Raw genomic sequence first — 23,568 nt, 5'->3', positions numbered from 1 at the left:
GTCACGATTTCAGACGAAACCAAGTCGAGGAAAGAAAACGATTGATATGCGAAGCGGAGAGAGAGAGAAGGGAGGCCATCCTCCGGAAGAACCAAGAACGAGAGGCGCGCATAGAGGCGAAGAAGAAGAACGAGAGATCGCACATCGTGTTCGCCTTCGGAAGTTCTACGCCGAGGATGCTGGAGCCTGCCGACACCGGTGGCTCCACTTTCTGGGGAACCCGTAGAGCAACCTCTACCACCAACGTGATGATGTTCTCGGCCGCTCAGCCACTGACGAGGAGGTCCTCCGAAAGGGAGCTCGATGGCAGCAAGAAACGAGCCACTTCCGCCGGAGGTCTGGACCGGAAACTCGGCGAAGGTTAGTGACAGTGTCCGAAATCTTTGACAGTCTACCTCGATAGTCTGCGGAGATAGTACGAATTCATTGTAACTCGACCGGTCGGTGTCGAATCGCGAGACAGGTGAGACAGACGTCAAAATCGAGCGGGTATCGTAAATACGTTTTGTTAATGGTGTTCGGTGGAACCCGATGCTGGCAGAAATACGACTCACGCTGCGAAAGCCTCCCTGTAACCGGAATCAACCAGACAAAGGGCTTCCTGACACCCACCGCGGCTTTTGATAAAATTTCGCGGTGTTTCCTGAACGAAATAGCAGTTGCACATATTCGCAATGTGTAACGCTATCTATCGGAACATTGTGCTCCAATTTTGGCCTCTTCGATTTTATCATTCCATTCGATGGATTTGTACAAACAATACGCGTCCTGTACTGTTTTTGCATTTCTGTACATTTATTTATACAAGCAATTAAAATCCTGTTGAAAAATTGACGTATCTTCCGAAGTCTTATATTTCGAGCAAAGAAATTCGAACGTCTTTAAAACAGACTCGATTTAATTGGCGCCCGATGGCATCATTTTCCCAGAAAGTAATTTCGTTTCCCTGTTTACAGTTAGACGACAGTTCTGGACAAGTATAGGTGGACATCTTCTAAAATTAAACAAGTCTTCTTAAATTCGACTAAACGAGTTGAATTATGTTTATTACTTTTCGCTATGTTCGTTTTCAGCTCGCACCGGCATGAACTGATTTTATCATATTAATCATTTTGTTATGTCAATTTTTTGTTATACATACAGATAAATAAGTTAAAGAACGTGATTTGCTTTTGTCCTTATTATTTATTAGAAAATGAGACAATGTATCACAACTGTCTCATAGGGCAAAAATACATTGGCGGCATTAACAGCTACAAAAATATGATAAATTCATATTATTATCGTTTAAAAATTTAAGTAAACATCTTGAGATAATAGTTATAAAACTGTTATGCTCTTTTTTTTAAAATAACATAACGAGTTGTTTCATTTTATAAGTTGTCCACATATATCTGCGAAAACATTAAATTCAAAGAAACTAAAATTTCGAATATTCTGAAGACGCCGAATGCATTTCCCGCTATAGCAAATATAAATTGATGGAGCACAAGGATTGCGGAGTATGTACTCCGTAAGCGGAATCATCTATTACCGTCGTCTCCTTTCGCAGATGTTTGACGTCTGTCGGTGGGCAGCAGTTCACCGCGCGCAAGAATAGAGTCAGGGTTGCGAGTTCGTGTAAGAATCGTTAGTGAATCGTGTCGTTGGTGTGAGAGATAATCCTTGTTCGACGTTGGCACCGGAGAGTCTGAGAAACTGCCGTCGCCGGATCGAAAATCGCAGCAAACGAAGGCCGCTTCTTTCCTCACTGCGTTCTTTTCCCATCACACAGTGCTTTTATAGTTCGATATAGTTACGCAATCGATGCCGCAGTGCGTAACGCATGGATGCACATCGTTCCAGAAAACTACGCAGACGAGCGAACGATAAACGAACATTCGCTTATTCTTGCGCTGTTACTGTTTTCTTTTCCGACACGATTTTTCAGATCTGTTCGCCAATTTTCCGACCAGTGTCGTTACGAGCCTCGGAAACTCCGGCAACCCCACGCTTGCCGGAGTTCCGCGGACTTCGGAGAAAGTTGCGGCGCTTCCACCCTTTTCTCGTAACATATCTACACATCGATCACCAACACACGACCCATGATACTTTACACGACTTCTACCATTGCTCATGGACCGAAGCTTCATAAAGCATGAGTCGATCCTCTAGCGTTGTCGTTAGACTGCGGAGTTTCGCCCCCTCTATACATATATCGTAACTTTTCCATCTCGGGTCCCGAACCCGAGCCCTATTGGTTCGGCATTTAGTTCGAAACATTCGGGTTTGCGCAAAACTCCGCAATCTAGTTATTATCGTGTTGCGTTACCGTATTTCGTACTGTACACTACCATCCCCGGTTACGTTTCCACCTTTCACGTTCAGTTGACCATTTGCTTTTGTTACAGCCACGTTACTCATCGATCTTCGCATTTCTAGACGACGTTTCGAGTTATCGCGACACTGAGAATATCGAGAGAGAGTTTCTTTTCGTTTCCGGGGCTCCGTTCATTTGCTAGCCTAGTAGTCCACCCTCATGTACACATGAGAAGCACCTCATCTTCGCTCTCCGACTTCCCGTAATCCGAACGCGTTATACGAACTCCGAGCGTTAGAGTACATAGAGAGAATAGGTAGCGCGAGATGTGACCCCGAGTAAACGTAATAAACTACAGAATATTACCACGGCTGCGGATAGATGTCCTTTTGGTAATTAAGATCCCTTTGCATCCGCTGTTACCCGTACTACTTACCGGTGGTGGCTCTATCGGGCGCATTGTACTTTTACGGCATCTGTGAACCGCACTTAATCTAACTCACGCTAATACTCACCCCTTTAAAGTAATGGTGCCCAATATGAGACTCAGTTTTTTAAGTCACAATTTTTAGTGAATAGCATTTTCGTAACAAGCAGATACAGTGAAATGTTCATTCCGTTGCAATCTACTACAATACGGAGAAAGAAATTCCGCTTCTCCGTAATAAAGGAAATATAATAATTTATTTATCATCTATTCAGCTATCATTTTCCATACGTTTCCTTTTAGTGGTCTTTTGGAAATTGTCTTGTTTGTTTAATATGGTAATCAGGACTTTCAAAGGTCTCTTATTTGGAAATAATGACATGACAAATATTAAAGAACTTCGATGCAATGAATTCTTTATGCAATAGTATTTATGAAATAATTATACGCTCGTCATATTTAAGATATTGGTAATAGAATCGAACCCTTTCAAAAACTTTTCGCAAAATATTTTATAAATAAGATGCGGCGCTAGACTGGACGCCAAAAAATAAATGTAAGGTTAATACGCAGCAAGGATATGTCGTTGCGACTCTTGGGAGAACTGTAACTTAAGTAAGCTAGGGTCTCGTATTAATAGAGGTTCTCATACTAGGCAACTTTACTCCATTATTTTCTTATCGAGTCACATGCCCCGAGGGTGAGCCCAAAAAAGAAAAAATCCAATGAAAAGCAGAAGGAGAAGGTAGAAGGAAGGTGGCTAATGTTGCAGCATTCAATGGTTTGTTTACAGATATGAGAATGTCCTCGTCCATGTACGAGGTGTTCAATTGGAATTCTAGCCCCGATCCTCCCTTAACCCCCGCCAAACATAAGAGAGCCAGCCTCTCTCTGCCTCCTACAACTGACATCTTTGCCATCGATGATAAGTCCGATAGCGACACTAGGCGTCCGATGATTCAGCGGGCTGCCAGTGGTGAGTCCTGAGCTCCTCGAAACTATAAACGAGGAGTCTGCAACTGGGAGATTTGTTCTGTTGTCCCAGAATGAGCTGTCGACATACATCCTTGTGTCTTTCTCGTCCGTTAGCACACGCGCGGGATTATTACTCTCTTGCAAGCATGTCACTTTCGTTCAACGCGCCGACGAGCTCTCGGAGCACATTTGAATGTTTACCGAACCAGCTCGTCGGGCGTTACACGCGAGGCTGTGCGACGTCGATGCGAAAAACTGTTACAGCTTAATTACGCCTTAGACACTCGTCTCTCGAATTTTCTTTTCTCATTGCCGTCTCTCCTCAGAGTTCCCGTTTCTTTTTAACGATTCCGCGAGCCGACATCGACGACGCAAGCTCGCGCAATTATAGTTGATCATTTGCATCCAACGCTATTCGAGATTTTTTTTTACACTAACAATATTAACACTTTTACGTACACTGTAATGGGCTATTGTTTATACTAACCATCCTTTAGATAAGTGTTACTTCAATAGAACGCGTGTAACTGTTTAACTGTTCCTCCTCGTAATAGTAGCGTTGTTGTCTTTAGTGTTCTTACCGTACGATTAGTCTCGCTCGAGATCAGATAGACGAGAAGCTGAGGTGCCTCGATTTCCATAGATACACGATAGGAGAATTTTCCGTTGTTTTCCCCGTATGTTTGTATTACCGTTTGTGTTACCTATTACCATCGCGAAGCACAACCATACACCCACGTCATTCGCAAACTTTTCACACCGATGCTTTTTGTTTTCATATTTCGAGCTCTGTGTTCGATGGAACGGCGTACGGACGCTTAGCGACGTCGAGTACGCGCGTTCCCGCACTTTATTCCACGTTCAACGATCTCAACGAATCGGATGCGTTAAAACCGGTTACTTTTGTCACGCATCGAACCATTAATTTTACACGCACACGAGAACACTGCATGCATGAAATTTCCAATGGAAGGGACCCTTCTTGCTCTGGCGATCCTTTGGTACTTTGGGCAATTTTCGGAATAGAACTATTAAATAGACTGCGAATTTTTAACGAAATTATCATGCATATATTGCAAAAGGTTGAAGTTGCATTCCTTCTTTAATAATTCTGGTAGATCGCAAATAATATATTGGCAATATTAAATGCTTTTAACCCTTTGCGGTCGTATTAAGAATATATGTATAATATAATTCTTTTTAAGTTTAGATACTCGTAACACAACAATATATTTTAAGTTTATGTAAAAAGAAAAATATAAATAACTTTGTTGGCTGAGAGTAGACATACGATCGCAAAGGGTTAACATTTTGATTGTTTTGATTCGCAGATACCAAATTTTGTAGCAATAAAATCCGTAGCCTACTAATTAATAACGAATAACAATTTTATCGTAGGTTATGGTGCTTCAGCTGATGCGGTTGTCTAGGTATCAGCTGTTACAGTTGTCCGCAGAAAAAGCCCATCGATTTTTCGTAGCCGTCAAAGCGAGGAGACTCCTGAACCGGTTTGCATGTACCGCCTCATCCGTAATGCTATCGTAACGTCTCTCTCTCAACTCCGCATTGTTCCCCTTGCATCCCCAACATCCGTCGACACGCGTCTCGACGACACTTTCGCAACGAATTCCACTTCTGTTCGTCGGACGACGTCCAGTGTCGTGCACGTTTCCTTCGCTTCAATACGAGTACACACCACAGACATACGTGAACACAAACGAACACAAAACAGCATGGAGAAGAGCGTCGAATTGTGTCGAAGTAGTCGAAACCAGGGAATGCCATGTGTATACACACTACCACACTGTTCAACGAATTTGCACAGTGTCTCGTAATCTCGAATTTTCGCTGGCCGTTTCTTGCAGAATTTGGTGCGGTGCATACGATAGCGTAAACACTTCTAAATTTCTTCGTGCATAATAATAACGATTATGCAGTTCGTATATGGAATTGCGGATCTCTTAGCATCTCTTTGAATAGTGATTGAAATGAAAAAGCATTATTTTACAAAGTTATTCTCAAGTTTGTTTCGTAAAGTAGTGATGTTAGGTAAAATGTAATTATGGATACTATTGGATTGTGAGACTTTTGTCATAAATTTTACACAATTGACGATTTATATTGTAAGAAGGATTTATATAAATTGGCGTAATTTTGGTGCTGCTCTTAACTTAATTATTCCTTAAAGGGATATGTGTAATAAAAAGTACCAGTGCCGTTAAAGCAAAAAACATCGTCGCACAGAAGGAAAGAAAAATTATACGCATTTGTAATCACCGCACAAGAATCTATGAAAACCAGGGAACAAAGGTAACAGCCTACATTTTTACGAAATCAGTTTAAGAACCAGATATTTAACAGTGATTGTTTTCTAATTACTCCTAACGAAATAAATAATTCTCACGATTAGATTGCGGATCTTCAACGTAGAGTGCGACGCGACGGATGTCTCCATTAATTGCAAGCAGCCAACCATGGACTTAATCCTTCGTTAATTAGCAGAATAAATCCTTTTACTCTTTCGTATATTTGTTTTGACGAGCAACGTCGAAAATCCGCAACGTTCTCGCGTGGGCCGTAATAGTTGTCCCTGATAAGAGCCGGCCATTGAAGATTGGAGCGTTCGAGTGCGTGTTGAACGGTGTGTGGTCGATCGATCCGCGATAAGTTTGTGTTGCGATGTCGAAGGATAGTGCGTGCGCGGCTTGTATGTGTACACATTGTCCTGTATGCCGCGGTGTGTGCCGCGCGTTTCCAGCCGGCCGTGCTTCACGATACCCGGGAACTAGTTGCAGGTGAGGAGAGCGACGGGGCGCCGGGAACACCAAGCTCGGTGTACCTGCGGGTGAACAGGAGACGGACCGATCTGATGCCGACGATACCGTCGCCACGCGATGGGCCGCCGTCGTCGGGACGCAGCTCCAGCGCGAAGGCCTTCACACGTTCGCCAGGTAGGACTTACTCCATGTCCAGGCTGGACCAGCTCGCGCAGCCTAGGAAACGTCCGACAGAACTTAGCACACTGACGGAACAGCAAAGCCAGCCTCTGAGCGCTTCTAGCATGAGTCGCAGCATGTCACACTTAGCTGCGTCCGGCGGCAAGAGCCTAAAACGCTCAGATAACTCACGTAGCATGGGCACGCTGCCGGGCGCGGTCCCGATGCCGAGACCAACGAGGGCCGAGAGGCTGCGCCGCAAGGCCCGCGAGCACCAGACCCACCAGCAACAAGGTAAGGTCGTACCTGTGCACTCAACTCAGAGATCTTAGCCCCATCGCTATCTGTCGTAAACGTGGCCGCACACATGTAAATATACTATACAGTATTCTCTCGATAACCTAGACGATTACTGTCAAAATTCTCTCCCCGCCACTGGGAATTTCCCCTGAAACCAGTGAACCGTTAAACAAGCCCGACAACCGAGTCAGCTAAGGGTCGCGTGTCGGCGGAACTCGCCGGTCTCGTTTACCTCATTAAGATAATATCAAGCACGATATATTTACGGTTATAATTACTTGTGCAATAAATAGACTGCGGATTTGATGCATTTATGGCAAAATTGGTTGGTTGCAATTTCGAACTCGGTAAAAATTGAAAGTATTTTCAAACGTCTATGTATTGTCAATCTATTAAAATGATTGAAGGAAGGTTGATGCTTGGTTTCTTTTCCTTGCCATCGGTGCTGATAATTTTTATTTTGCATAAAAATCCACAGTTTAGTAATAAACGATTGATGTTTCGGACGTGAAAGAGAGCGACGAATGAAAGTGAAAGAGAGATGGAAAATAGAAGTGTTAGAAACGAAAGCTCAGACCTTTAAATACATAATTAAACTCCCTTATTTCGTGTTTTTCGATGAACAAATTTTTTAGCATCGTATTCGCCTTTTTTATTATCAATTTCTGTTTTTTCTGTGTTGTCATCTATTTTCGTTCTAGACTTTGACAACAGAAAAATCAAATTTCATTTCGATTTATTACTCGTTTAAGAAGCGAGTAACATTTATATTTATAACATTTAGATTATATAGATTATCACGATAATATACGTAACAATGCGATTTAAATTCCAAGCTTCAATTTATTACATAAGTAATTCGAATCGTAATAACATTTTGTTCTGGTGTAATTTTAATCACCGAAACGAAACGAGTACGGTGATAGAAACTGATTCGCTAAAAAACGTCAACCTCTTTCCATTTTAATAACTCTTTCTCTACGTTCGAAACACCATAAGAAAGTAGCAATCGGTGGACCCGAAGTTGGGACAGTTATCGAGAGAATACTGTACTCTCGTCGGCGAGTCGCGGCCGCTTAGCATCCTTCTTGTACGTTACTGTCAGTAAGTATTTGATACGGATCAGGGCTTCGTTTGTTAACCCCTCGGCGCCGGTATGTCGTGCGTCGCCGGAATGCAGGTCTGATTGGTTGCTAGCCACATAATTTTCATATTGGTCGAAGTGACGATGTCAACCTATCGTTAACAAGCACAATCTTCTAGTCTGTTGTCTTGTACACATTCTGTCGACGGATCCTTTTAATGATTTCATGACAGTCGTGTCTAAATTCGTTCGAATTCTTAAACATTTATGACATCTATACATTTTTTTGTTCAATGAAATACGCATTGATCTTCTTATTTTAGTGCAGTGGAAATCATTTTGCCATCTGTTACTTAACAGTTAGAGTACATTGAAAATCGTATCATCACCGATGGACGGTTTAACATAAGTTCTCCTTTAAAGAATACACGTGAAAGTACAATTCATGTTTCAATTATGGACATATATTTTATATTAAAAAGAGACTGTATGCGATATACTTAAAATGCTAATTTAGTATTTGATTAGAAGTACTGTGCATTATATCGTCAATACACAAAGTGATTTCTCGAGTCTTTACGTCCTGAAGGTACTGTAAAATATTTAATTTAAATTACCACTATTTAATCAATGTGAAACATAGCGTAGTTCCGCAGTAACGCTTGCGAAAATCAAACGCGTTGTTCTTATAGAATTGTTAACACGTAGCATAGAAATCGCAAATGAGCAAATACTCGTGACAGTAGTGTACATAACAAATGCCGTTGACCGACTCATATTTTTGCATCGCTCGCCGACGATGTTCTCGCGAAATCTGCTTTTTACTAATTTTGTGTTTCTACGGACGATGGTATCGTGGAAGTTTCTGGTTATTCAGTGGATTCGAGAAGAAACGAAGAAGATTTGCGCCAGTGCTATTCATAGATTTGGCTGATTCGAGATGTTGCCCCCATCAGAGAGTTAGATAGTTACTAAAGTAGTATGAAAATATAGTTCAGTGTATACATTTTGTAATTCAAATATCATATATCATACAAGGTGTTGCAAAAGTCATTCCCAAGCGGGAAACGAAGGATTCCTTGAGTCACTTGATGTAACTGTTTCCGTAGTGCAAATTCAATCCGTGGCTTTGTTCGCGAGTTATTCAGAAAAAAACAGTAGCCAATGAGAGGCGAGCTCAGTTAGTGTAAGGCGGTGGAACCATCGAACGAACTAAGCGCAGTCCATTCATTGGCTGGGCTCGCCTAACGCCAACTGATCTCGTCTCTTATTGGTCACTGCTCCTCATTAATAATTCGTAAACAAAACCGCGGATTACATTTGCACTAAGAAAAATGTTACATGAAATGACTTCAGGAAATTCTCATTTTTCGATTGCGAGTGATTTTTGCGACACCCTGTATATATACGTTTTGATATGAAAGTAAAATGGAAAGTAAAATGTTCCCTGTGGAAAGTAGAATTTTCAAATATTCTAATTGTGATTACAGACGGTGACTTCAAATTGACTGACGTATCTTTCGAATATTACTTTCGTAATACGAAGTAAAATAACTGTTATATGAAATCCTTCGCACATCACTGCAACTTTAGAATTGAGCGATCTACGAAATATATACCTTCCAGTAGTCTGTTCAGAAGTAAATACAGTAATCTCCGTTTAATACACGTCGATTCTTAGTCAGAAACCATATTGAATAAAATGGACGTTTTAAAATTACCGTGGCTCTTTAATTCACTCAGTTGTTAAACGTAATGGAGCAGAAATTATTGATGTGAATGAGAGAGGGGGGGGGGGGGGGGGGTTCCAACAAATAGTGGGCATAACTCTGAGAATGTTAAGCGAGGGGAAATACATCCATTACGTAAAAACTGCTGGATTTACATCTCATAATGGCATCATGTTGAATTCCACGCAATCACAAGCGCCGTTTCTATTATGTTTGCTGATAGCATCATTTCATGTTAATTACCGTAGTAGAGCTCTCTATAAATGCAGTGTCGCTCTCTATAAATGCATTCGTATGCGGAGGAAATTCTCTCAGTTTCTGACCATTTAACATTTTTAAGGACTGTGATCTTCTCGTACCTGTTGCTTCGTTCAGAATTACGCGAAATATGAATCATTCCGTAGCGGGGGCAGGTCTCGAAGTTACAGAACCACGGATTGTATAGCACTGGTTTATGTAGTACTCGTTCTAACTCGAGTTGGGTGCACACATGCATGCACAAACGTAGAGAGGAGGAGCCATTGTGAATCAATAAGCCAGAAAATCGTCGCACGATCGTTTCGGATAAGTTCCCGACATTAACGCGAGACGGCGAATACACACGCTTGCGTATTCAACGGAAACTAACAAAACGACTTACCAAGCGTTCCACGCTTCTATCTTTTCTTAACTATCGATAATTAACAACGTTGTACATTCAGTCGCGTCGGTATTAGAGTTGACGCTTGTTTTAGTACAGTAATGATGACAGGATGTCGTGAAAATGAGCAGTAAGCGAAATTTTTATAATCATTGTTATTCAAGCTTGGTTTCGTCGCTGCGAGTTATAGATTTCTAGAACGCGATTAGTTTGTTCGAATTTTTTTTCTAGTTAAATCTAAACGTTTTCATGCAACAATGTCTACAATTTCTGTCGACAGTTTTAACTCTGCATTCATCTATTTAATACTGACAAACGGCTTTCTTAATTACTAACAATAATTTTTCATTTTGATGAAATGTTGCTTTTCTTCTTCTACCTAATTCGTTCCTTCTTTTGATATTGCAAGTTTTATAGATGTTTGTTCGAGTTTGTTCTTTCGATATTTCTTTGTACATTAATAATGCGTGGAATTCTCGTTTTTGTTATGCTATAGATAAGGAACATTTAACCAGAATTAGGAAGCATTCTAGTTTCAACTAAACAAATTACATATAAGTGAATGTATTTAATTTCAAATGTTTATTAACCAGATAAGAATTTGTTTACGTCATGTCATTTTCCGACTAGCCAAGTTCGGAGAACAATTATTTGACGGTGCGCAGTGCTTTCGTTTTAGTACGCAATGGTGTATTGAAAGGGTTGCCTTGAAATCACTGGCAATTATGTCACCGGCAATGTTTTCAGTGACGATATTCTTCAATGACACAGCATTTCACCAACATTGTTTATGTACTGACAGGTTGAGATGACAGACAAATGTTTGCATAGACTTTTATTTCACCGACAAAAAAATCTAGAAATAGAGACAATAATGGTATGGTTACATTAGAACTTTATTAATTAATGTATTTATCAATTGTCATACATTAAACTTCGATTCTAACGAATGTAAAGCAACTTAAAAGTTGACACTTAAATATATGTTTGCTACTATTAATTAAATAGCTGAGCAATAAATTATCTGATTACTACATTACATTACATTATTCTATATCGTATTATATTGTCATAATATTATTAATATTCCATTACTATAGAGAATTATTAACTATCTCTTTAGTTATAAATGGAATTATGCTAATGCTTTAAAGAAATTAATTTCTGTGTAAATTTTACGATTTTGTAGTACATATTTTTTAAAATTCTTTCTTCCTACCATTCGTCTCCTCTTCTTTTTCAAGTAGGTTTACAGTTTAATGACTGTTCTAATGTATTGTCGGTAACAGTTACATTTCTTATACACAATGTTTGGACGCATCATGGTCCAACCATTTGTATCACCAGCAACAACATCACGTCGACGCGTCTCTTCAGTGTACAGTTACAATGTTTTAAAATATATGTATCACACATTAACTATCGGGCACCGATTTAACTGTTCCCGCTGTGACGGATGCTGAGAATCAATATAACGAAACTCCCATCCAAGCACATACACACAAAGTGTCGATAGTAATATTTGTCGATGATTTCAACGTGTCAGTAAAATGGGGTGTCGGTGAAAGCGTGTGGACGAAGCATTATCGGTGAAATAATTGTCAGCGAATTAAAGATAACCCGTTCTGAGACACTGTTCGCGTACTGTAAACAATCGCTCACAGTGACCTCGAGTAATAGCGTAAAAACTGCGGAGTGTCATTGTCCGAACACGAAATAGTAGTGCGTCAACTTAACACTAAAACTACCGAGCGCTGAAAGTGATTAGTTTGTGTCGCCTTTTAAAAGACACCATAAAAATATCTCGGCATTCGAAATTATTGCAAGATAAAAAGTGTTAAATCCGTCTTGTTGACGAGTCCGGTAGTTCTATTGTTAAATACCAACGTACGACTGCACGTACACGCGTACGCGCGTATGCATGGAGTTCTCTCGCGTTGTCGATCTGCACGTTAAAGCGCTCCGGATTGATTAACAAAACGCTCCTGCTAAGAGAAACGACAGTACTCACTCCCTGGCTTTTCGTCTACCAGAGGTGACGGTCTAACGTATTTTGGTAAGCTACACACGATATTTATATTCGTATCTCGATCACTCGTATACATTTATACATATACGTCGCATTCACAACGTTGCAAACTGTACAAATGACCATCCATGATCGTATTTAGTGTGCAATACATTGATTCGCTGTATTTTCTTTTTCGGTGTTCAAAATCTTCTTTTCTTTCGCGACCGTTTATGATTTATTTCCGCATATTCGTTTCAGCTTGTTTTCGTCCCTCTTATCATTTTCGATTTCGATGTACATACACAAAAATCGGCACAGACAAACAACAGTTTTTGGTGGTGGTGCTTGTTCTCTCTTTGATTTTCGCTATTCGTTCGTTTGTACATAAATGTTGGCGAAAAGAAGAAAAGAAGAGACTAACTTATAAGGATATTTCGATACGCGCGGAATCATCGCGGTCATTCACGAGAGCAAGTCTGTCAGAGGCTGCCGGAAGCACGTCGTTCGTTTTACAGAATAAAATCACCCGGCCGGCATCGAAAGAAACTTCGCCGGGACTCGGAAGACGAATTGATACACTCGTGACCAGCCAATATTGATCGATGGAGGTCGCTCCCTCCACTTCACCCTGTTCCATTTACTATTACTGTGTTAAGTAATTTCCCCCAGAATTCACTCGCGGACTCTCGAAACGCGTGAAATTACGGTCCGCGATGATACAGTCCGGCGCGAACAGTAACAACCTTGGATCGACTACGTCCCCACCTTTCACTATGATTCAATTAATCCACTCAAACATCGCGCGGAGTTAAGCTCGGAAGTCACGAACAAACAGAGAAATTGGACGCGTCGGGTAATTAAAGGGAGTAGTCTCCTTCCGGATTGTTTCGGAGGTGTATTCTTCTCATTGGTCAAATAACGCGTCTTAACATGGTAGTCCATCTAACGCTTCGATTCTGAAGAGCCTTAATTTCATATTTCTTACGGCCGTTTTATTTTCTTCGTTTTTTCAGTTTTATACAGTTTTCTTTGAGTAATTTTTATGCAAATGACATGTTATTATTAGACTACGGTTTTTCTGCATTCATGAGAAAAACTTATAGCTGCAATTTAAAACAATAGAATCATTAGAAGAATTGAAGGGCATTCATACATTATTTTCAACTTACAAAAAGTATTACAAGATGGAACGGATACAGATAATTTTTATTTTATATGTATTTATTAAATTACATAGGATTACATATGATAAAACGTTCCCAAAGGTACCCCAAATGTCTCCAAAGAATTATAAGTTTTTATTACAAAGTTGGTTGGAATTTGATTCACCCTTGTATTAACCTTTTCCCTATAATATCGTGTCAGACTCGTTACGAAGATATGGAACATGGTCTACTAAATATGTACGTCATCCGCATCTATCAAAACGAAGTTAAATTCTGTCCATCCAACATTAATATTTAAACATTGACGTAATGGTTGGTATACAAGAAGTATAAATTGTTTGTTCGACATAGCAACTTATTAGTAACAAACAAAGGCTAATGAAATCGTAGTGCGAGAGGTTGATCTAAGAATTAGTCCCATCGCGAGAAAAAACTAAGAAATTCGTATTAGCAGTATTAGCAAATTTTCGTAGAGATCACGTTATTACGATCGATTTTCGGAGCGTCCAAGGTTAATTTGTGCGTCGCCGGTCGAAGTTCTCAATGTCATGGGATCTAGTTCCCCGAAAAGGATACGCGTGCAGCCGCAGGCCTCTGACAGCTAATTAACCGCGAAGTGTCGCATCGACGCGACGCGAAGATGCCGCGTTTCGTTTCTGTTGCACATACGCGCGGACATATAAGCCTAACAGCACGTAAATGAAGAGATGTTCACCTTGGGTGGGTACGCGTAGGCATCCGCAGCGGGGAGGTGACACCGAACAGCCCATCACGACCGCACAGCTCCATGAGCCAGCAAAGCGCCAGCAGCGTGGGCAGCAGTAACGTCAATCTGCGTCTCCGTACGACTGCCCCGCGTCGGCCGCGACCTGCTTCTATTGCCGGTACCGGTGTTTCGGTCACAGAACGACACAGTGAGCATGCCCTTTTTTCAATTCTCTTATTAATTGTGAACACGGTCCGCCGTCCCCACTGTTCGCATGGGTGAAAATGTCCTGCATTTTCCCCAGCCAACCATAATTATACTTTTCCATTTGTTTCGAATCTCTGAGAACTATTTGTTTACATTATTTATCTTTTACGGTTTCAGTTCAATTATTTTTCTTTTTTTTCTTAACTGTAATTAGAAATTGCACATTGAAATACTATGTACTGTACGATGGGACGAGAGAGTCGTTACCGGTCGTGATCCTCCGAATCTAATCGCAGATCTGCTCGGCGATGTGAAACTGTCAAAGGATTCGAAACCACCACTGCCAAAGGTCCACAGCACTCCGAAGAAATCTTCTTCGCAAAAATTGACCGAGATCAAGAAGCCGACGGAGAAGTTGACAAAGAGCGCGAAAGCGTCCCCGCGGATAACCCCGAAAGCAACGCCACTCCAAAGCCCGGGGGTGGAACACGAACCATTTATCCGGGAGGGTTCCGGCGAGATCATCAAGAACGAGGGCAAGGAAGAGATCAAAGCAGAGGACAAACAGGAGGAGAAGAAGGACCAGGGAACGGAAAAGTCACAGGTAATTGTCTCCCCTTCGTCTAGCGAACCTTCGTCATGCACCTTCGAGCTAACTCGATTGCGTTCTGGGTTGCAGCAGGAGATCAGTGCAGCGGAACAAAGCACCGAGGACACGAAGAAGTCGGTCATCATCGAGCAGTCCAATCTCGCGCCGGTATCGAAGCAAGCGAAGGACGAGAGCAATCTGAACCAAGAGAACCAGACAGCCGCGCCAGCTCAAGAAACGCCGAAGAAGAAAGAAGAGAAGCAGGAAAAGAAGCCACCAGCGGAGGTCGAAGCGAAATCGGAGAACAACATCGAAGAACAAGTCGATATGTCGGGTGAGTAGCTGCTTAATGGACGGTGTCGATGTATTAGGGACCGAGAATCGTTTCATGATCGATACTTTTTCAGCCTCGATGATAGCGAAGATCAGGATTACCACAGAAGAGGAGGCCAAGGCAGCCATTGCGGAGCGCAGGAGATTAGCAAGGGAACAGGCGGAGCGGGAAGCCGAACTCGAGCGTCAACGTCAGGTGGGTGCATAAGAAGATTTCGCGTAGAATGATTTATTATAGGGCGGCACGAAGCTTCATGTAAAAACTCTCTCAATAGGAAGAAGAAGCGCGCTTGGAGGCTGAAAGATTACGCGCCGAAGAAGAAGAGCAACGGCGTCTGGAGGAGGAGTCGCTTCGCCTGGCCAACGAAGCTCGCGAAGCAGAGGAACAGAGGCTCAGATTGGCTATCGAGGAGGCGAAACGTCGCGAGGAGGAAGACAGGAGAAGAAGAGAGGAAGAGGCTCGTCAGAAACAGGAGAAGGAAGAGGCCGAACGAAAGGCGAGGGAAGAAGCCGAAAGGTTAGACTGCTTTTGCGATAAGCGACCCAACGCTTGGCATTTTCAGTCTATTAGAATATATAATATCGTTACAGACAACGCATCGAAATGGCTGAACGCCTCAAAAAGGAGGAAGAAGAAAGACTTGCTAGACGTAAACGTGTCGAGGCGATCATGCTTAGAACTCGGGGAAAGAACCAGAGTAACACGCCAACCAAGGTACGCTGAGTTTATCCAGGTTTTGTCCTGGTATGGTAATAAACAAATCGTTGGTCGATTTTCTCGTAAAATATATTTACTTTTCAAACATTTCATGACATACCAGAAAGCCTAAAAAGCATATATTGACGGAACAATTTATCTATTAGCATAAGATAAAATAAATGTTTGAAAATATCACATCACTATTCATTGCCACTTTTCAAGTCTTCCAAGCATTCACCTTATGTTCCATTGTTGTTAATGATCTTGTTATGTTTGCGGTGTAGGGCGAAGGCGGTGACGGCGATAAGTTGAAAGAAGACAACAGCCCGAACGATGAGAACAAACCGGTACCAGGTAACAAAGCTGAAGATGTAATGACGGCCAGTCTGATATCCGAGGCAACTCAGCAGTTCATTAGCGGGGAGCAACGGGCTCATCACGCGGAAAGCAACACAAAAACGGACATCGTTCACAACGGCACGCATAGTAACGGCATTAATGAAAGTAAAATTGTATTGGATAATAATCAGGGTAACGTGGAGGAAGAACTGAACGGTCATCATACGAATCACGGAAACGGTATCAACAGTCAAACGATTACACTGGACAATGCTACCGTGTAAGTATAATAAAAAAACCTTAAGCAGTTAAGAGATTCGTGAGGACATTTACCATTTTAAACGTGTAAGAGCTATATTACTGATAACCACCGAGACACCATACGAAAAATACACAAGCCCATGATATAACTGGATTTCTCATCGATCAATGAAAAACAGAGGGTAGATCACGAACAGAACTAGATTGAAAGATAACATCGAAGAGCATCTCAAAGAATTGTAAGTTCATTTGATTTTAGATCGTTCGACAATAAGCGTCCTTTACAAGGCTTAAAACAGATTAGCGTTTTATTGACACCGCTAATTCCTCACACATACACAGACGTACACACACGCATACATACAAACTCATGCGTACACTACTTATACTTAGACACTTATTGGAGTCTCTACGAAACGTGTTTGAACATATTCGGTTTGAATTTTCGAGTCGCTATAAAGTAAGAGATATTTTTCCATGAACGAACACCGTTCTAAACGACTGGAAAATTGTTTTTCTAACAATCAACAAAATTCGGAACGTTGTTTCTGATAAGTGCATATACTATTATCTAGAACTACAATGAACACGACGCGATATATATCCTGGAGGAAGGATTATGGTTAACCGTTATAACTAACTTAACATGAACAATTGCACAATACTAGCCATTACGTACGTAACCATGTTGACTGATTTTTAGTGGCGTTCATGTAAAGGAGAACGTAATGCTCAGTCTTTAAAAATGAAAAATGGTAAAAAGAGTAAATTAACAAACTCAGTTCGAATCGACAGACGCGACACATGTGAAATTGCAGTGTTGGAATACAATTCAATTGATATCGAAGAATGTTGTGAATGTTCAAATCTGACGTATTCGTGAATGAGAAACAATAGTTGAGTGCATAAAAACAAAGTAAAAACGCTGTATTTCGAATGATTCAGGGTAATACTCTAGTCATTTATGTAATGAATGTTATTTATAGATTCACGATTGATTGATCCACACGCACACTGAGCGTAAACTATAAACGACCGATCGTGAAGTTTGTAACAGTTACTAGTCTATTTTCAAATCATTATCTATGGTGTCACTTTATCCACTATATTTATCCTGCAACATCGACGAGCGGCTCACCTTAATTATTATTTTATACAAAAGTTGCCGCTTGTCCAAGCGAGACCGATTATCACCAATGCAAATGGCTAGATGTACAAGCATTGTTTTCCAAACGGATACGTGAAATTAGGATTAGGTCATGTGCCACATTATTTATATACTTGTACTAACTGTAATGTATGTTTTTATGCTCGGAATTAGAGAAATGAAAAGTCGAAGAATATTCATTGATTAGTAAAGTTAACATATTTCATTTTCAAAGCAAACGATTTTGGATGGAGTTACGAATGAAATGCGACGGATAATGATTAATTGTTTCACACCCGCATCCGTTTCTTTTCAATTTGAACGTATGAAAACAAGCGTACGCTGAGAATTAATCGTTGATTTGTATATAAAATGAATTCTGTTGTTTGAGATGTTTTTTGTGATAAAGAAAGCATAAAGAAATTAAGTTTGAGGGAAGAAAATAAATATATATGTACTATACATAGTTGTTTAAATAACAAAGTCTATTGCGCTTTCCCGTGAATAACATCGGAAGGACTGCCTATGAAAACCATAATTTAGCTCGGTATAGAGAGAGAGAGAGAGAAAAATCGCTTTATACAAACTATCATTATAACGCAAAACAATTTTCCGTATATTGTACATTGCAAAAGTAGTCAGAGCAATGGTTGACAAATACAAAAAAAAAAATGATTATACTGGCATATTATTTATCGCTATTGAAACGAGTTCACCTAATCGCACGACTATTCTCCAATAACTAACAAAATAAAATTCTACGAGAACGATAATGATAATCCGACGGTAAAACGGAGAGGTATGGAGAATAATGTATATTGTATTGTCTATTATACTTACATATATTTTATAATTTATATTTAATCATGTATTAGTTAAAAAAAGTATACTATTTTTAGGTAGCCGTTTGAAGGAATTATTAAATGATTAATGAGAAAAAAAATACAGAAAAAAAAACGATATGTACGTCGACTCTTTTTAGTAATACGTTAATGGCATAAAGAGAAACATGTAATATTATACGAAGCATGGAAATGTTAAACGACTAACAGAACTAGAGCGTTAAAATACCAACTATTCAATAATAAATTCAGTGTACATAATGTAAAGAAAGATAAATAGTATAAATTTAATGACTCATCGAAAAGAAGTTTTGTTTTTGTAATTTTCTCATTCGAGCTCATCAAAGATCTGATTTCCTTTCGCCGTGAGCGTTTCTTCACCATTGTACATAATTTCATTCGGATGGTTCGAAGACGTCTTTGGTGAGCTATTACTTTTATCTTTCCTCCAATTAGTTCTTATTGAAGCTCGTCATGTATGCCTTTTTCATAACCAGTGTTCATACTAACCAATTTTCTTACTGCTAACTTGTTTCTTACTTACCACTACAATGCATGTTGTCAATTAATCGTATCCATATATGGTGTGGCTTGTATTTTTCTTTGCTCTCTAACAAGAGGTGTTATCTAAGTGCTCCCTCTAATTTTAATGAAACCGAACCTATAATTAGGTTCATCTAAATTTGAGGGAACCTATGGATAATATCCGGCATCTGTTTCTATACATGTTCTTTGAGTTTGTGTTGTACATCATCCAGCAGTACGTGTCAACTTACTGTCTACTTTTGCTATGTACTATTTGATATCCACACATTTTGACATTACTCTTTCGTTGTACAAACATGTGCTCCACACAGTTCACCACTCTCCGCTATCCCCCTATAGGCGTCCACGTCGATACGGGGCATGAATTGTACTTTCTAATAACGTAATTTTGTATACCAGTCAGAGAAATCCGGTACACCGAAACTCAAAAGCGGATAGAAATAATTGCTGTAACCAGATCTCGGAACCTGCTGTATGGTAGTATCTTGTACATACGTTGCCTACATTATTGATATCTCTGAGTTTTTCAAGCGAACAGTATTTTTTTCCGCGTCGAATTGCGTTCTACGTACGGTTTCCTTATTACGCTATAGAATTCCGCATCAATTCCGAAACACACTTACGAACGCTTTTAGTAGCTGCTTTACAGCATTAAAGTAGCTGCCTACGTCGAGATATTAGACAACGTTCTAGTTGCTGATGCAAGACAAATTACCACGGGTATAAGTCGTGTTCGATCATAATTTACTTTCGAGAACAAAGACTTGTTGTAACAACGATTATGGCGAATAAGGAGTACGATTGTATTACATAGTTGTATACCTGTTTCTTTCCTTGGTCGTTTCTGAAAACGTTTTAGTCTACTTTTCTAGATACTCTTATAATCAATCACACTTCTGTATTCGAACGATTGAAAGATTGTATTATTATGTGTAAATACTGTGTTCAGTTTAGTAAGATAGTGATCTAGGGTATGAATGGTCCACGACCGGCCTAGCCGATCCTAGTGATTGTAATTTTTCTTCATTCAGGGAAATTACAATGAGCTCACAGCAATTGTAGTACTCTAGTTTGTTTTTCTCGTGTCTATTATTTAGTATCTGTATGTTTCCTTTTTGGCTGATTTTATAGCAAACAAAACAACGTGACCAACAACCTGTTAGACCTAACGGAATTCGACTCTCTGAGTAATAGCAGTAGTGGCCCAATACTTCAACTGACCAGCAATCTGGCCAACGAAGACACCCTCAACTCGAACTTAAACCCAGCAGCTATACCCTTCACTCCAATGGCCAACACATACATGCCCACTGCTGCTAATGCCAATGTAAATCCGTTCCAGGATTCTTTTATAAACAACAAACCGCAAGATAATAGTCAAGTACCAGGTACGTTTATGCGTTACTATGGCGACAATGACATCTGATTGTAATATTAATGGAGGCAGGGTGTCTTCGAACTCGTGGTGTAACCCGAAATTGGTTGAATCTACGCTAACGAAGGTATATGAAAGAAATCGTTACTAGACTGCTGATTCGATGCACTTACACTATTAAAGACTGTATACATACGTATGATTTCAAAATGACGTAATGAATAAATTTTAATGAGATTTTCAGCTTCCTCGGAATATGATGGAATTTCTAATGGAGGAAGTAAGTTTCTCTTCTATTCTAATTGCATTAAATCAGAATACGAAGAGAATATAGTTTTTACGTTTCTACGTTCTTTATTGTGTTGCATTGTCTACATTGTGTAACTTGTGTACACATCTTGATCTCACATTAATATGATTTTGATATATTCGAGGGACTTTTGCACAATTCAAATAATAGAAGGACTGAATTGAGATTTACCTTGTTTCGGGTTGTAGCAATACTTCGAAGACATCCTGTGAACACCACATAATCTCTGTCGTATGTGTAAATGTAACACGATATTCTTGGTCTGCAGATCTTTTATCATAATGCGCGTATTAAACATTCTGGTGAAACGGAGGAAGAAAACAGAGTTTGGATTCGAAACAAAGAATACCGTGTTGCTTCCAGCAAGCGATACAGGTACACAGAATAATATTAATAATAATAATAATAATAATAATATTAATATTAATAATAATTAATAATGTTCGAAACGACGTCACTTATGAGATAATGTAAATAAGCGCTATCGATGTGTAGAAACGGAGATCTATGTAGAGAAATCGGGGCACTACTTAAAAACAATGAGAAAGACTACCGATGTCCTTTAAACGTTGTCACGAGAATTGTAAAATAATATATAATGTTAATTAATAATATTATGCAACCAGTAAATAGGCACTCAGTCCGTTATAGTATGTTGTTAGAGTATAAATCGAATGTCTCTGAAGGAGTTTTTGTGAAATGCAAAAAAATGGCCTGTTTTGTAAAATCGTGAATTTATTATTTAACGATCACGCGTATAAAACATATTTTGCTTTTATTGGGCGTAACGCTAAATTATTTATTACACGTTTTTTGTCGACCGTATTCTGTAACGACGTTTATGTGAATTGTTTCGTTGTTTTGGGAATGCTTTGTTTCTGTTCGTTTTGGAAATTGCTAGGTGAAATTATTACGAAGATCGATATTTTTCGAATCCGTTTAATGAAGCGAATCGATAACATTCGTGGTTTGTATACGTGAACGAATGTGTAAAGCGGCTTGACAAACACAGCACAAGAATGTGAATTGGTTTAAAAAAATATACATATATACATACAATATTATTCCTATAAATATATATGTACACATCTACGTATACATATTTGTATGTGTATGCATGCATACACATATACATATACATACATACATACATATAAAGAAGACGGATCGGATAAACTTGCGAAACTGTATCTGCCAAAACGACGTAGGAGGTAAGCTCCAATGATTGTCCTTACATAAGAAATAGTAATAATATTACCTTATAGAATTTGAATATAGTAAAGGAATCTATGTAAAGTCATATCTAGTAAGATCCTCTGCAGAGATATGATGTAAAAAAAACGGGAAAAAAACATTTCTTCCATAACTACATTTTTTGGGGCGTGCGCTCACTAGTCAAGCAATTTTACTATTTTTATCATATATTTTTTCCTTTCTCTCTCTCTCTCTTGCTCTGTCTCTCTTCCATCTCTCTCTCTCTCTATCTATCTCTCACTTTCACTCTCTGTTTATTATGTTTTTTTTTTGTTTGTCTTTTTAGAAAAAAAACTCACCTCAATATTGGTACTCTAGGTATCTAACTAGATTCTCATTTTACTGTTACGTTTCTCGCGGATCTAATATAAATTTTCTAGCTGTGATGATGACGAGGATGGCGATTATTGCTTCGTGAAATAGCCACTGTGTGCGTTCGCGGAACAAAACGAGACGACAACCGAAACGGGTCACTGGTTTTCTTTTCTTTTCTGCAAAAACAACAGTTCCCCTTTAATTTCTCGTAGGCGACGATTACACGAGCTAATCGATCACGTGTTAATAGCGACGAGACGTTCCGCCGCAAACTGTCCCGCGGTATGGAAGGTTTCACCGCGTTCACCACAGCGGTGGCTATTCATTGACTAAAGCGGTATCATACTAGTACATACAGATAGAGAACGAGAATTTCTAAACGCCTGATGTTATTCAGCAAACGATTGTAATCGGTGTTTAATACAGAAGCTGTTCGTTAACTACTGTGGCATACTATTGTAAAATGGATGTCGTTTAGCATGCTTTGTGTTTCCGCACCTCGCCTGACCGCGTGTGGTGCATAATACCGGCCGACTTGCGGGGTAACTATATTATCGATGGTAATCAAATGTAATCTGATCGTTCTGATTTGTCGAATAGCAAAAACGTAAAGACGAGGAAGCGATCGTCGAGTAAAGCCCAGAGTTAACCAGAAATTATCAGATTCCTCTTTCGAAAGACGCATGCTTATCATCGTAAGTTCGTTCCCTGAACAATCGGAAGCTGTTTGAACCATAAGGTGTTCGAACGCGCATGCATGCGACAAGTGTTTGATGTAGCGAGCTGTTCAAATCGCGCGATACCTAAGAACTAATGTTTCAACGAGAACCGACGTATCTTTTCATCGACGGAATTGTAGCACACTACTCTTGGTCTGAAAGCGCATACGAGATCCTACGGACACACGTACACGTGCCTACGAACGCACGTACACACACTAATCGCCTGAAGCTTCTTCAACGCGTAGCTACGGTACCGAGAACAAGCGATTCGATTGAGTTTTACGCGATCACGACGACATACTCCATTGTTTTTCACCGTTCGAACGAAAAACGTACAGCGTCGCTATTTCTGCG

The 23,568-nt window shown here is 39.9% G+C and overlaps 1 protein-coding gene across 24 annotated transcripts in view; it reads left to right on the top strand.

Annotated features, from left to right (window-relative positions):
• The window catches only part of LOC144476469 (uncharacterized), a 434,992-nt gene extending 413,010 nt beyond the window's left edge, over positions 1-21,982 (top strand). For 21 of the 24 annotated variants that reach the window (XM_078193477.1, XM_078193474.1, XM_078193471.1 and 18 more), the window contains 12 exons: positions 14-360; positions 3,520-3,702; positions 6,491-6,931; positions 14,303-14,482; positions 14,778-15,085; positions 15,161-15,404; positions 15,478-15,599; positions 15,679-15,920; positions 15,995-16,118; positions 16,388-16,722; positions 20,370-20,626; positions 21,192-21,982. In XM_078193477.1, the coding sequence (XP_078049603.1) occupies positions 14-360; positions 3,520-3,702; positions 6,491-6,931; positions 14,303-14,482; positions 14,778-15,085; positions 15,161-15,404; positions 15,478-15,599; positions 15,679-15,920; positions 15,995-16,118; positions 16,388-16,722; positions 20,370-20,626; positions 21,192-21,205 (2,797 nt within the window). In that variant the 3' untranslated portion in view covers positions 21,206-21,982. The remainder of the gene's footprint in view (positions 1-13; positions 361-3,519; positions 3,703-6,490; positions 6,932-14,302; positions 14,483-14,777; positions 15,086-15,160; positions 15,405-15,477; positions 15,600-15,678; positions 15,921-15,994; positions 16,119-16,387; positions 16,723-20,369; positions 20,627-21,191) is intronic. The other 3 variants (XM_078193461.1, XM_078193453.1, XM_078193460.1) reach the window with 3 other exon arrangements.
• Positions 21,983-23,568: the final 1,586 nt, after the last annotated feature.

The sequence above is a fragment of the Augochlora pura genome, chromosome 10, assembly GCF_028453695.1.
Source record: "Augochlora pura isolate Apur16 chromosome 10, APUR_v2.2.1, whole genome shotgun sequence".
NCBI classification, from domain to species: domain Eukaryota; kingdom Metazoa; phylum Arthropoda; class Insecta; order Hymenoptera; family Halictidae; genus Augochlora; species Augochlora pura.
This window is presented reverse-complemented; position numbering and strand designations above follow the sequence as displayed.